The sequence below is a fragment of the Ambystoma mexicanum genome, chromosome 10 (genome assembly GCF_040938575.1).
Source record: "Ambystoma mexicanum isolate Mex_15411 chromosome 10, UKY_AmexF1_1, whole genome shotgun sequence".
NCBI lineage: Eukaryota > Metazoa > Chordata > Amphibia > Caudata > Ambystomatidae > Ambystoma > Ambystoma mexicanum.
Genome location: NC_090932.1, coordinates 842,715,580 through 842,731,225, shown reverse-complemented (window position 1 = coordinate 842,731,225; position 15,646 = coordinate 842,715,580). Strand labels below are relative to the sequence as shown.

Sequence of the window (15,646 nt, the reverse complement as noted above, 5' to 3'; positions counted from 1 at the left end):
CTGAACCCCAGAAAATTCATTGGACTGATGAGGACGATGTATGTTACAACAACCTAAAACAGACCCAGTGCCACAACACAATCCTAAATGTTGTAGATTTCCCAAAGGAGTTTGTGTTGCAAACAGTCGCCTCCCTTACAGGGCTAGGAGCAGTCTTGTCACACATTTGTGACAGGTTGCAACATCCTATCTTACTTACTAGTCGCAAACTCTTCCCACATGAAATAAAATACTCTGTGCTGGAATTAGAGGCCCTTGCCATCAAGTGGCCCATCACCCACCTTAGATACTACCTCGTAGGAAGGAAGTTCACACTCATCACGGATCATTCTTCATTAGTATGGATTAGCCAGAGAAAAGATTCTAACCCTAGAGTCATGCGATGGTTCTTAGACCTTCAACCCTACTGTTTCACTGTAGAGCACCGAAAAGGCAAAGACCAAGAAAACATAGATTTCCTTTCATGGTTTCCTTGTGAAACAGATGTGGCTACATCGCATAGGGGAAGGGCATGTGAGAAAGGTGTCTCACCCACTAGTCCCCAGGGATCTGTCATCCAGGTGGCCAGGAGATGGCCATCGCTTTTGGATCCAGTTCCTGGGGGTGGACTAGTGTGGGCAGATCACCTGGGTGAGGGGTCTTCGGGGAGTGGGACACCAGATGTCGAGACACGGTATCCCCTTCCCTGTCACACTATTACACAATCTTCCAGGTAGGATACTTAGGAACTCAATCCCCTACCCCTTTCACAGCACAAACACTTTCTCATGGACAGCTCGCTATGGGAGAAAACGGACTAACACGCAAGCCATATACCTGACATATCCCAATAGAGTGGTCCGGCGTGGTCAGGCAATTACTGACCATCACACACACCTGACTTCCATTACACTTCCCCACACAGATAAAAGGCGCAGCAACGAGAGCACACTCTGAGTGAGGCAAAGCACTCGGGGAAGCAGCAGTTCCATGATTAACACAAGGAGGAAGACGGCGAAACAGAAAGGGATCGCAAGGAGGGAAGTGCCCTTTACCTTTTTCGACGAGGAACCGTTACTTTCACGAAACCTCGAGAATAGAATGCATAAGACCAGGAAACCAGGCTGAAGAATCCTGCATTGTGTGTCGGAGGTACCCGGGGCTCTCCTGCGTTGGTAATCAAGGTGGGGAGAATCGCCTGCCGCCGTGGTACTGTCCTTGGCTCTTACAACAAAGCAGCACCAGTGAAATCAACACAGCTAGTGAGTTGGGGAGACTGATACCAGACTGGTCTGTGTTGAAGCCAATATTGCAAGCAGCGATATTGTATGGTGAGCCCTGAAGATAACAGTGTATGAAACGCATGTGATAACCAACACGAGTAAAATTGAACAACAGATGAGTGATTGAACTTTGAAACCAAGATACAAGGCCTTTGACAGAGTGGTCTGGCACTGGGTGCATGCTCATTCGAAGGTATCTAACTGAGAGTTGACAAAGGTGAAAAAGTGGCAAAGGACTGTGCATCGAAGTGGTCCTGCGATGGGTCAAGCAAAGTCCTGTGCACAATCGAAAGTCTTCGATGTTGATACTGCCAAGAAAATTGATGACAAAGTAGATAAAGTTGGTCCAAGCCCGAGGGAGGGAGATCAATTTGAAATCTTTTGTGTTAAAGCAAGTTTGTGTTAGAGTGAATTAAATTGGTCCAAGCCCGGTAGAGGGAGATTTATTGAATATTGTGTTAAAATGGATCTGATCCCGGCTGAGGGGGATCCGAGGTGAATGGTGAATCACCTGAGAAATTGAGTATGTGTGAAATCCTGAGAGGAAAATAACATATTGTTTGTTTGTCGCATCAGGACCTGTGAAAGAAGAGACTTTAAAAGGCAAAGAGACTTGTGTACGGAAGGCCCTGATGCTAATGTTTGAACTGCACCTCCATGGTAGAGAAGCTAGAGATAGTGCTAAGCTCGAGTGTGTTGCCTGGTCATGTGCTGAAAACGTGGGGAAGGAAGGAAAACTGCCTAAATATCCTGACATATAATTTCTTGAACACTTCTTTCTTTTACACAACATTGTTTCCCACACTATTTGTATTTAGAGGTAAGGATTGGCAAAAGGTTTATTAGTATAGGCCCTTTTATTTTGACAAGACACCACTAGGAATGTGTTATTATTATTTGATTGTCGTAACTTGCTCCAATCTTTAGATTTAGTATTAGATAGGTGTTTTTTAAACCCTTTTTGAAGTTCAATAAACACCCTTGAAATGTGGTCACTCGTGTGTTTTACTGTTGATACCATGCCTTCCTTACATCACCTTCTCCCTTCGTTGTGCCTACATGGGACTTGAATTTAGTACTAAGGTGTCTAATGGGTGCTGCTTTTGAGCCCTTACATTTGTGTTCTTTTAGAATGCTCACTATGAAAACAGCCTTTTTAGTAGCTCTAACGTATGCCCATAAGGGTAAGTGAGCCACAAGCCCTATCTTCTAAACCACCTTTAACTTTCTTTTTCAAGGACAAGGTAGTTCTAAGAGTTCGATCATCTTTCCTTCCGAAGGTTGTGTCATATCGTATTGAAAACTTTGTATCCTCCACCTCATCCATAAAAAGAGGAGCAGAGACTACATTTTCTGGACCCTAAAAGGGTACTAACTTACCACTGACGGCAAGTGTTCGTCAAGATGACCGGCTCTTCATTGGTTACGCTGGACAAAGATTAGGCGTGCCGGTTGCAAAACAAACAATCTCTGGATGGATTGTCAAGTGCATAACAGAATGCTACCCTTTGGCAGGCAAAGATTTGCCCAAAGGCTAGACGGTGCATTTCACTAGAAGGGTGGCTGCTTCCTCAGCTCTAGAAAGAGGTGTGTCAGTGTAGGACATTTGCAGAGCAGCATCCTGGTCGTCCCTTCATACTTTCAGTACATTTTACTGTGCAGATTCTTTATCAGGAGTGGAAGCCAGATTTGGCAAAGCTGTCCCCCATAATATAAACAAATAAGTACATTATTGGCACCCACCTTATAAGATAAACTGCGTTGGGAGTCGCAACGTCAAGATTGTCTCCTCCTATGACAGAGCATGCAATTTAAAAGAGGACAAAACTAAAATATGAGGTAACGGTCAGTGCATGCGCTTCATGTAGCAGCGTAGATGTCACGAAGGATGCTACGGACTCAACGCCACACGATGCTCAAACCTGTGAAAAACAATAATCCAAAGCAAGCTGCATGCAGACTTGGATATATCAAAGATGAGAAATACATGGGAGGAACATCCAGTTGAAAGAACATTACCACGGGTAAGTAACTTCTTCTACTCCCATGACCCGTCCCCTTTCCTCCATCCTTGTGCCCATCCACAGGCATGGGGACGGTACCAGAACCTTTGGTAGCATAAAAGTGAGCTTCCCGATTACATTTTGTATAGTGCGTTGGGGATGGACCTGGCAGCTTGCACAGGCATTCTTTTTGGTGCTACATCTGCTTCCCAGTTTTTCTTTTCAATTTAATTCACCACCCTTCAGTGCCTTGCCACCCCTGGCGCATGTCGGTCGCGGGAAGCTTCACCAGGTGTGCATTGTGAGACTGTTCCTTCCTGGCATCGGACCTCCACGCATTCTGTCTGGAGTGCCTGGGCCCGATCACCTTTGGGAGGCGTGCACAGCGTCCAGATCCCTTGCTCCATGGTCTTTAAAGAATCGTCTGTCTTGTTGGAGAGAGAACTTCAATTCTTCACCTCCAGGTTATCTCAAGGACTCTGTGTTAAAATCGTCACATCACTAAAAGGTAAGCCACTTGTTTTCCAGGGCACCTTAGCACGGAGACTTCTTCTCTGGGTTATCAGCTGGAGGGGTCACTCAGGCCCTGATACCGGAGGTAGACCTGTGGCCATCAAGGATACCAGCCCAGTGCCGTGAGGCCGAGCGGTCCTCCCAGACCTATCTCAGAGGGACTTCCAAGCTCTGTTACCGCAACTTGGAATGAGGGTACTTCGTGCTCTGGTACCGGCCATAAGCCTGAGGTGCAGTTCCACGCTCCGACTACCAGTTCTTTTACTGAGGGCAAAGTACTTTCTGGAGCTTCCTCCGAAAGTTCCGGGCATGACGAGTTGACTACCAGTTACATGACTGAGGGCGTACCGCAGACCGGAGTCCCCTCCGATGTTAGCATAAAATCTTCGGGGTTGGGTTCTAAACATTCTTCGACCCCTGCACAAATGTCAGACCGCACACAGGACCCAGGGCCTTTGATCATTCTGCTGCAGGACATGGTGAGGCCAACAAAATGGCAGCCAAGCACGTAATGGAGGCTACATGCTCAGATGCCGTTTTGGGCACAGATGTAAGGCCGCCACGGCTCCTTCACCCTCAGAGTAGGCTGCGCATCGGGGGAGCAGACCACTTTCACCGAGGATTGGCCTACAGGCTTCAGGTGACTGGTCTCGCCAAGGATGCGTACACCAGCCAGCCGTTTAGGTACTCCTCGCAAGGCCTTAGGCATCCTGAACACAACAGAATGCCCAGCGCTTCTCAGGGCCAGGAGCGCCTTTTCTGTGATCCGGCCAAGCAGCTTGCGAGGACAGGTTTTTTTGAGCGCTTCCTGATTGTTATGAAGGAACAGCAGATGGCGGGATTCCCAAAGGATCTCATCAAGGATGTGCTCCATCAGATGTTGCCTCCCAGGCCGCCCCTCTGGGGCCTCCGCCTCAACCACCAGGTGTCTTGGTCCCTCAGTTTCTAGCGGTTCCACCCCACTTCCAGTGGTGGCTCTGCTTCCAACCCCCACCGCCTCTGAACCCGCCACCACAGGTGCCTCCAATGCCGGCTCCAGCACTGCTGGGCACTGTAAGGTACTCATGGTGGCAACAGTAAAGACAGACACAAGTGCTCACAATTAAAGGGTGTTTATTAAACTGCAAAGGTAGGTTGGAAAAACGCCCAATCTAAACCTAAATATAAGATGGGAACAAACTTCGACCATCAAACAAACATAAGGCAGTTCTTGTGGCATCTTGTCAAATAATAGTGCCTATACTAAGAAAAACATATCCTTAGGCTAAATACAAAAGAGGTGTGGGATAACGTTCATAAGAAAGAAGGAAGTGTTCACAAATAATAAGTCTGGATGCGGTAGTCGGGGTCTCCCTTCCCCACGTTTTAATCACAGGACAAGGAGGATTCTGGAGCACAGCACATGCTTGAGCTTTCCCAGCACAAGCTAACAGTTCCATTTTCAGCAATCAGGGATTTCAGCGATTAAGTCTCTTTTCTACTGCTGCTGTGGGCCTGATGTATTTAAAATAATAAACAAAAAGTTACTTTCTGCTTGCACGTTGGGTGATGCCTTTCACCCTTGGATCCCCCTCTTCCGGGCACAGATCCCTAGAAGGTTCCTTGCAATATCAGGACCTTCGGTGGTTTTTTGCTTCTGGGGGCCTGACCGGTTCAAAGTACCAAAACTAAAGTTCAACAAAAAGTTCTAGAGTCCTTCTCTGCTTTTATTTGGGTAATAGCTCTTCACCCTCCGTCCCCCTCTTCCGGGCTCAAACCCCTCTCGAATATCAGCTTCTTTTCTCTTTGTCAGGTTCAATCTGGCATAGCATGCATTCAAAGGCTTTCCCTCTTGTACTTTGCTTTGTTGCATTCACAGGTCAGTGGGTGTTAGCTTCTCACCCTTGGATCACCCTCGTGCGGGTTCAGATCCGCCTCGACTGTTCGCCTCCCTCGATCGGGTTCACTATGGCTTTCAATGCAATTTTGTTGTGCCTTTGTGACTCTTAATGTCTTTTTATACACTTCACTGTCGACATCCCTCTGCCGGGTTCCCTTTTGGCAACACACTATATTTTGGGACATTCGACTTCGCCCCGTCTTTATCGGCATTCCTCTTTCAGTTTCACTCTTGCCAATCTTGGCAATCGTGCCTTTCTCATTCAACTCTTACGATGCAGGATTTGTTTCCTTTAGCTTCACAATCATCTGTCGGTCAAAGACTTTCGCCTGTACAGAGTATTTGACAAGACCCCTGTATGACCACTTTGACCCCCTTCTCACCTTTCTCAAGGCCTTCTGGTTATGGTAGTTTCAACTATTGGGTAATCGGCCAGAGTTTTCTGAGTGAGCACCCACGTGGTGACGTACTCCTCTGTTGCTGGTCTTCCCCCTTTTTCATCAATCGTTCTTTGCTTTCAAAGTTCAATTAGCCGCTTGCTACTTTTTGTTCAACACAGTTTGGTTCTTAACGACTCTCCCCTCAACTCAGCGGCTGTGATGAACCCTGTGGCTTTCTTTCTCCTTGGAGACAAGGTTGGTACTATGGAGAAAATCATCTCTCCCTGGCTTGGTTATCTGTGGAGCAGGGTCTCGTGTACCGTTGACATCTGCCGCAAAACACGCTGGCTATTGTTCACGTTCTTACGATTCCTTCTGCAGAGGTTTGACAGTCCTTGGTCGGAAAGGGCAATGTCGCTTCTCTCCTTATCACCTTCTGGTTATGCCCTGTCTTTTTCCTCCTCTTGAACTGTGGTGCTGAGTTAGCTCTCACATCGTGCGGTCTGCCTTGCTCGTCTTGTGCTCTTGTGCTCCACCTTTTATCACTGTGGGGAAGGGAAAGGGCCGTCAAGTGTGTGCAGTTCTGGTCAATTGCCTGACTCTGCGTGAACCTTGTGTCGGGACATGTCAGGTAAACAGCTCTCGGGTTAGTCTGCTGTCTTACATGGGGTTTGTGAAGCAAACGGGAATGACCAGGATTATTGTCATGAAATAAACAAGGATGATTGTGGGAACGGTAGTATTTTATCTGAGCAGGTTGGGAGTGCGGGAGATAGTAATCAGAGTGACAGGAAGGAGAATGACTGGGATTATTGGGATTCCTAGTGGATTTATCAGAGTTGTAAGGATGGTTTGATTTTATTAAGGGAGCTTCTTTGGGTGGAGGGAGCTAGAAGTGGAATAACCCAAAAAACCTCAGGAGCTTTGTCCCCCTCACGTTCTTCCGCTGTATAATACTGCATCTCCCTTTGGCTATTCCCCTGAGCATAACCCTGGTTTCCCCTACCATGTGATCCTCCCTCGCTCACATACCCCTAGGGTTGGGATCTGAGATGGCAAGTTCATTCCTGGCCACCTGAATAAGGATTCCTGGGATCTACTTGGGAGAATACCCTCAGGTTTCTCACAGCATCGATTGCACTTCCAAATGTCCCAGACACCCCTCATCGTGCGATGGATGAGAGGGCGATGACAGAGGATGATGAGGCGCCTGCCTCTGTCAAGGCCTTGCAGGGGAATTCTTGGGGGTTCCGCAAACAAAGACAGTCTCAGCAGGGGTACTAATGGAGGTCCTGGCTCTTTGAGCAATGAGCCGTTCGGGCATCCCTTTATAAAAGTGAGTCCTTACACTTGCAAGGAAGGTCTGGGAAAAACTTAGGGCCAATTCTCAGCTGAAGAAAACACTTGATGGCTGCTTTAGACAGCTGGAGGGTGAGCAGGTGCTGCTGGCAGCTCACCCCCAGCGTCACTCCTCTGTTTTGGTGGCAACATCCATGTATTCTAAACAGGTCTGCATCTCAGGCAGTCCAACGCTGACTCATCCAGAACAGGACCACGAGACTTGTCCTTGGCCTCAAGCCCAGGGATCGTATCTCTCCAGGAGTGAAATTTCTGCACTGGCTCCCAGCGGCTGCAAGGATTAAGTTCAAAACCCTCTGCATTGTCCACAAGGCCTTCTGGGGCCTGAGGCCTCAATACCTTCAACTTTCTCTTCCTAAATATCTTCCTTTTTGAGCTCTTCGCTCATCTGCCTCCAACTCCCTCCGGGTCAGTCGCTTCTCCAAGCAACAAGTTGGTGGTAGATCTCTTTCTTCGGCTGGGGCCTCCCTCTGGAATAGCCTCCCTGAAACTTGAGGAGAACCATCTCCGGTTCCGGTAGCACCTCAAAACCTTCCTCTTTGCTTCTGCTTCCTCTCTTCCCCTCCCCTGCTGACCCTCCTTGCTGAAACTGCACGGGTCACCTGGCCGCCTTCTGATCTCGGCCCCAGGTCCCCTCCCCTGCCGCTGCACTCCTTCACTACCTCCCTGGAAACCCCTGCACCTGGGTTTTGTTTTCTGTATCCCTACAGTCCCCTACCAGCACTGACACCTGATATCTGCCTTTACCCCTGCACTTGCCACCAGCTGGCCACACCTTTTACTTATTGCTTTATTTATTCTATTTATTTTCCTATGTACTGCACTGCCCCCTCTCCCTTTCCCACCACGCTTTTCCACTTCCCCCATCCCCTGCACTTGCACAATCTCAATGTCACCTGGCCTAGTAAGTTTGCTGTCTCTGTCTTCCCTCTGTACCCCTCCCTTGCCTCGTCGCGCCATGAAACACTTGTGTATAGGCGCGTTATAAATGCCATAACATATCATATCATGCCATCCTCGCTGCATCAAATCAAAAGATGTGGAGGAAAATTGGAGATTTCCTCTGTAGCTTGCTGCTAGATAGCCAGGCCGCCTTAAGCTGGGTTTAGCGGAAGCGCTGACAGTTGCACAGGATCTTCTGGAGCCCAGTCTCACACATCGACACAGCTAGCAGGGGTATGTGTCTTGGTGTAGAAATGCAGAGAACAGCTTGGATGCACGCCACCAGGTTTTCGGCTGATGTGCCTGACTGGATCCCCAATCTCCCTTTGGAGGGCTCTGACTTATTACACTTGTCCACTGACGACAAACTAACTAAAATGAAAATGTCCACACAGTCAGCTAAATCTCTGGCAATCCTTAACAAGCTGTGCGTAAACCTTTACTTCAAGGTCAGGGTAACTAAGGTCATTTGGTGTGTTCAAAGGATTTCTGCACCAGAGGGCTCACCAACCGGAAAGGTCACAGAGGGCGCACAGGAGGAAGCAACAGAGCACTGCCCATGGTTTCTTCCACTCCCCCTCCTTCACGCCTGCCTCTGACAATAAAAAGCAATGAAGTTCAGGTTGGGGACCACAGTTCTCCTCTGGGGGGCCGGCTGGCTCTGTTTGTGATCAATTAGAAGGGGTTTTTCTACAATCCCTGATTTCTGTTGGTGTCGGCGGGGTTCAGTCTTCCCATACCTTCTCCTCCTCCTTTTTCCCCACTGTTACTGCATATATGGTCTCCTACCCTTTTCAGGGAGATTTTACAACTGTGGAGTAGGCAGGCGGAGGAGCTGGAGCCTCCTCCAGACAGCGGCTCTGGATATTATTCCAGGATTCTTGTAGTGCCCAAGCACAACATGCAGGCCTGGCGGTAGTCCTGGATATTTCTTTCCTCAATCCTTCGCTCCCTCTCAAACACTTCTAGATAACACCAGCTCACAAAGCTGAGTCTCTGTGGGCAGGGGACTGGATGTGTTCCTTAGACCTAAAAGAGTCATATCTGCATGTCCCCTATCTTCCAGCCGTACCAGACATTTCTGCAGTTCATGATTATGTTGCACCATTTCCAATACAAGGTGCTCCCGTTTGGCCTCAATGCGGCGCCTTGTGTGTTCACCAAACTGATGAACACGGTGGCTGACCATCTTTGGTTGAAAGGCCACCACCTATACCCATATCTCGATGACGGTATGGTGAGAGCCAGCTCACCAGAAGGAGCCCTCCACTCCTGCCTCATGTTAGCAGAGGTGCTGCACCAGCTGGGTTTTTCCATCAACCAAAAGAAGTTGCAGCTACACCCCTCACAGGATCTCCTGTTTCTGGGAGTCAGGTGGGACATGGTGGTGCCGAGGTTCCTCTTCACGGTCGACATCTTCAAGTCTCTATAGAAGGCGGTCTCCCATTTCCTGTCAAATGCTTCAACTTCGGCGTGGTGGTTTCAGCACTTGCTGGGGCTCATGGCCTCTTGCGTCTTGACAGTTCAACATGCCAGACTTAAAATGAGGCGCATTCAGCTTCAGTTAGCATCATCATGGGACTACGAAACTCGCCCAGACCTGCATTGGTGGCTCCTCAACAGCATTGTGTCAGCGGGGTTCTATTCTCGCCGCTAGATCTCTCACTTGTGGTGACAACAGATTTGTCCCCCCAGGGTTGGGGGGGTGACCCTGAATGGCTACTGCATTCATGGCCCATGATCCAGGGAAGAAGCCAGTGCCCTCATAAATCTCCTGGAGCTCAAGACTGTGGGCCTAGCACTCGGAGCCTTTCTGTTTATCGGGGGTAAAGTGGTCTTAGTCAGGATCAACAATTCACATATAATGCTCTACTTGAACAAGCAGGGCGGGACCAGGTCAACAACAATCTGCATGACGGTGGTCTCAATCTGGGAATGGGCCTTATCACATGGGATCTGGATCAAAGCAGTGCATCTCCCGGGAGACAATACGGAAACAGACTGGTTAAGCAGGTTGGGCTACAATATGTACAGGTGGGCATTGCACAACAGCTCCTTGTTTCCTCTCCCAGAGGTGGGTCATCCCGGAGCTCGACCTGTTTGCGTCTCCACAGAATTAAAAATGCTGCCTTTTTGCATCATGGGCAGGGTGGGGACAGGGCTCTTTAGGGGACACGTTCCAGCTGTATGGGGACAGCCACAGTTGCTATGCAGAGAACCCTTTACAAACTTCGGTGCTCAGTGGGCTTCAAACTGATCTTGATAGGCACTCACTCACCAACCCTACTTACACTTCAGAAAAAATGTAATAAAATACATCATTGCCACTGACCTCTAGTCCCTGAACCTGCTGTGGACCTGCCCACACCTGAAGAGACCTTCCTACCCTGCGTTAATAGTGTATAGCGGCGCTACATTTGAAGACTATGTGCAATCTAGTCTTCCTGTGCACAAGCTAGTCTACTTGTGAGCTTAAGTGATATACGTAGGGCCTTACTCTTGTAATATATATTTTTTGTATGGGGCTTATTGTTTTATTTCTGTAATTATTCAGGCCATTTTTTATTCTTTGCCCTTACTTTGTACATTGTGTATATCTTGTAAGCATGTAAATGTTGTATATTGTGCTCATTTCGCAACATTGTAAGCTTTGCATTTCCATACTTCTGCGCCCTTTTACTCACGAGTCTGGTGCGCATAACAAATGAATAAACAAACAAACAACAAACTGGCCTTCGGGGTGCTATAGTTTTACCTCTCCCGGTCAAAGCAGTTAAGGAGGTCGGAGGCGTTGTTCGCCATGTTTGGTGGCTTCGCCTTGGGTACCCAAGCATCCAAGGCCTCCATCGCTCGTTGGATGGTCCTGGCCATTTCAGAGCCCTAGACGGCCATGGGCAAAAAGGTGCCTCTGGGTATTCATGTGCATGCTGTGAGGGCCAAGGGGACTGCAGTAGTTTTCCAAAGGCACGCCTCCTGGCAGCTTATCAACAAGGCGGTGACTTAGCCCACGCCATTGATATTCTGCAAACTCTACTCTCTAGACACCAGTTCCAGGAGGGACACCGAGTGTGGGCATGCAGTTCTCAGGAACCCCTTTGCCTATGGCTAAATTGTCATCTCCACCCAATTCAGTTGTTTCAGTCGAATCACCCACAAGGATGGAGGAAAGAGATCAGGACGCATTGAGTAATAGGTTACTCACGTGGTGACTACAGTACTCATAGTCCTAAGTCCCCTTCCCCCATACGTCCCACCCTTGTTCCCCCGCTAGTATGCCAGGAGCTAAAATAACACCATAGCCAGGTTTACCAGCATCCAATCGATCAAAAGGGGACTAAGGCGAAGTGCCGGAGGACGGGGCTGATGGGCGGAACCATGCCCAGGACGGTGCCCCCAAGCGTTATTCTAAACTCACTTTTTTCTGCTAAAGGTTCCAGTACCATCCCCATGTCGCGGGACCCTCTCAAGGATGGTGGAAAGTGGACTTGGGACTATGAGTACTGTAGTCGCTACAGTGAGTACCTTTTATATATAAGTAATATCTTTCATTCCTAGTTTAATACATTTCTGCTACGTCCTGTTGACTTAATTTCTAAATATTTAGCCATGATGGCTTTCTGATAATACCATGCTTTTACTCTAGCACAGGCCTGCTGCTACCTTTGGTAGGAGTGTATTGATTTAAGATTTTAGCTGATTAGGGAGTGACATATGGAAAAAAATATTTGTTTGTGTTTCTGAAATTAATCATCAATTCCTACTGTTTCAGAGAGACTGAAAAATCCCCTCGGTTTATCTTCTGAAAAGAGGTCAAACTCCAAAAAGAGCTCCAAGAAAGAAAGCACCCATCTGTCTGATTCTCACAAGATGGTATTCACAACAGATTTCACAAAAGTGTTGAAATCAAAGTAGGTTATCATTGTTATATAAACAAAATACTAAGATGAAATGATAATGTGAAATATCTGGCACGTCAAATTAATTGTTATTAAAGCAATTCTGATGTATTGTAAAATCTAATGAACATATCTAGAAAAATTGTATTGAAATACTTTTCTTTTATTATATAAGACATATAATCACATTGAATAACAGCATTGTGATTCCAGATGCACAAGAGGGTATGTGATTACAGCTACAGAAATCTACCAAACATTCTGAATTGGGCTCTATTAATAAACAAACACAGTGGTATAAATAGTGTTTGTGCACTACGCAAATAGTGTGTTTGCTTCTGAATAACCTGAACATTGTTTGCAGAAAATGTAGTCAGTCTTGGGGTGTGCCATTGAAACTTTGATGCTGCAGCTTTCTTTATAGCGGAAGGCAACAGAAGCGTTTGGTCTGATATTATGCCAACCTCTGATAAACCAAAGCACAGATGAATAAAGAGCAGGTGGTGTCATTTGCATTCCTGAGGGAAGCTGACTGCAAGAAATGCACAAGTCTGAGTTAATTTCAACCAGTCCCATTTTACATAAGCTGGGTAGAGCATTGAGGCAAGGAGCTGTCAGGCTGAGCAGGTGTTGAAATCAAAGGGTGCAAGGTGGGTAGTATGGGACAATAAAGTTGGACAAGTAAGAGGAATGTCCATGAATGGATTTAAATACAAACAGTAGGGACAAAAAGTATATATTTGGCGAGGGACCAGTATTGCATCAATAGCCAGCCCGTGTAAAGGCGGTGTGCAGTGAAGCAGACGGCTTGAGGACAAGAGTGTGGTAAGTGAGGTGAGGATGAATCTTGTGGATATTTCGAAGGCTTATATTTTTGTGTTCGCTGTCAGAGATGACCTCAAGATTGCAAGGCTTGGGTGAGGTAATTGGGGGTTATGGATAGCAGCGGGGGAGGGGCACTGGGAGCGAGGAGTTGGATGACTTCATTCTGGAAGAGTTGTATAATAGGCAGCTACGTGCCGTCCTTTGGTGGATGCAGAGAGACAATTTATAAAGCAGAATGTTTTAGGGTTTATGGAAGCGAAGGAGTGAATAATTTGGGTGCCATCTGCAAATAAACACTGGGCTATTCAAGCATTATTTAGTAGGGTTGCAGGAAAGAAACAAGCCAAACTTGTTGATTTATTAAGGTCAACAGAGCGTTTTTGGGGAATGGGTTTAACAATAGTTTAGTTTAGTTTAGTTTGTTTATTTATAGAGCGCGGCCAAACCCTCGGGTAGCTGGGCGCATAATCATGTGGACATCATAGTTACATATCGTTGCGTGAAATCATAAGAAATAGGTACATACATTCAATGTTTCATAGACAGGTACAATGAGAGTAGCAAATACAGTGGATCGTGAGGACTGGGTTACAATATGGTCTGTTTCAGGATACGGTTAAATCATACGGTAGGAATTGGTGGAGACAGGCAAGTGCGTAGAGGAGTGGCAGCGTGTTAGGTAGAGAGCCAGGATTTCACCATGGCTCTGAATGGCCAGAAGGAGGCTTCCGATCTGATAGTGAGAGGGAGTGTATTCCAGCATTGTGCTGCAAGAACAGGGAAGCTGGAGCCTCCTGCTGTTTTTAGATTGAATTTGGGGATCTTTAGTTGGTGCAGGTGCTATTTTGTTACAAGCAGGTTAGATTGTGGATGCAAGAGGGAGGTTAAGGAGAGGGGAGAGGTAGGTGCAAGTTATGGCTGTAAGGCATTCAATCGTCTTTGAGGCATAGTGGTGCCCAGGAGTTCATGAGTTGGCAGCTGAAGGTTTGTTGAATTTGGTGATGATTTTGTTAAGTTCTTTGCTGGGGTTTTTGCAGTTTAGGATTTGGGAGTTGTAGTGGGCTTTTTTTGCTTTCCAGATTATGGCCTTCTACCGATGAAGGTGTCGGGCCAAGGTGGCTCTCCTCTCTTGGGTTTTGTCTTTCTGCCATTTGCATTCTAGGTATTTATATAGTTGTTTAGTGGTCTTCAAATCCGGTGTGAACCATCTAGGGAACAGGCTACGGCGGGCTGATTTTTTGCAAGAGGGTGTGAGCCGCATTAGTGAGGTGTTGAGCCATGAGTCAAAGGCGTTGGGGTTTAGTTGTTTATTGAGTTGGCAGGTAGGTGGAGGAGACTGGAGGAGTGCGTTGGCTAGGTCAGGAACAACTATTAGTTTTTTCCAGCATTTGCGCGGATTCGGAGGTTCAGGTTCGAGTACGGGAAGCGGGTCGGGTGAGCGAATGGTGAAAGAAACAATGAAGTGATCCAACCAGATGATAGGGGTGGGTGGGTTTAGATGTATCCGGTTGTGGGAGCTAAACATGGCATCAAGAGTGTGTCCTTTATAGTGATTCGGGCCGTTTATGTGGGGTTGGAGGTTAATCGCGTCTATACCGTCTACCAGAGTGTGTGTCATAGGGTTTGTGGGGATGTCGAGCCATATGTTGAAATCTCCAAGAAGGGTGAGGTTGGGATGGTTTAATTGAAGGGTGGCAATAGAGTCGCAGAGGTTGTTTAAGAATTGTCTGTCGTAGCCAGGGGGTCTGTAGATTATTAGGAAGCTGTGTGAGAACGACGGGGAAAGAGATAGTTTAATGAGGAGTGATTCGCAAGAAAGAATGGAAGGTTGATTGTCGATTGACGCTTGGAAGTGATACTTGAAGATGAATGCTATTCCCCCTCCTCCAGAGGGACGGTTCAGTGGGATGAGGTAGTAGTCGGGGGCGGGAGGGATGGGGGGAGGGAAGCTTCATTGGCGATTGGGGCGAAGTCATCAGAGAACCAAGTTTCGGTGATGAAAACCAGGTCTGGTTTGTCAGAGGCGAGGAGGTCAAAGATGCTGTCTGTTTTTTGCTACGGATCGGGCATTAAATAGGATGCAATTCACTTCAGCAAGTGTGAGGTTGGTGTCGGAGCTGCAGCGGAGGGGGTGTGGGGGAAGTCAAGGGTGGAAACTGGAGAGGGAGAGGGGTGGGGTGGTTGATGATCGATGGGAAAAGTGGGCGAGCAGAACTGTTGGCGGGTTTCGGGTTGGAATGGATGGATGCGTGTGTTATGGTGATTGGGTTTGGGACGGGGGATTTGAAGGTGGGGTGTGGGCGGTTAGGAGATTCAGTTGCATTCAGTGAGAAATCGAGGGAGAGGGGTTTCAGGAAGGGTGAAGTGAGGGGGTGGTGGTGATTGGGGGTATTGAGGTGGTGTGTCGAGACAGGGGAGGTGATGAGTGCTGAGAGATTGAGGGGGACCAGGTATGTTTCCTCTTTAGTGTCTTTGTTGTGATTGGTGTGTGCAAGAGGGTAGGGGGGGTGAGAGGGGGAGAGGGATGAGGCTTCTGTTCTTGCTAGGGCTAGGCGTGCAGTTTTTAGGGAAGGGAAGGGGTGTGGTC

The 15,646-nt window shown here is 47.6% G+C and overlaps 1 protein-coding gene across 1 annotated transcript in view; it reads left to right on the top strand.

The window, feature by feature from the left end:
* The window catches only part of ZBBX (zinc finger B-box domain containing), a 1,294,113-nt gene that overhangs the window by 1,254,943 nt on the left and 23,524 nt on the right, over positions 1-15,646 (top strand). The window contains exon 20 of the mRNA XM_069618490.1: positions 12,108-12,246. Within this exon, the coding sequence (XP_069474591.1) occupies positions 12,108-12,246 (139 nt within the window). The remainder of the gene's footprint in view (positions 1-12,107; positions 12,247-15,646) is intronic.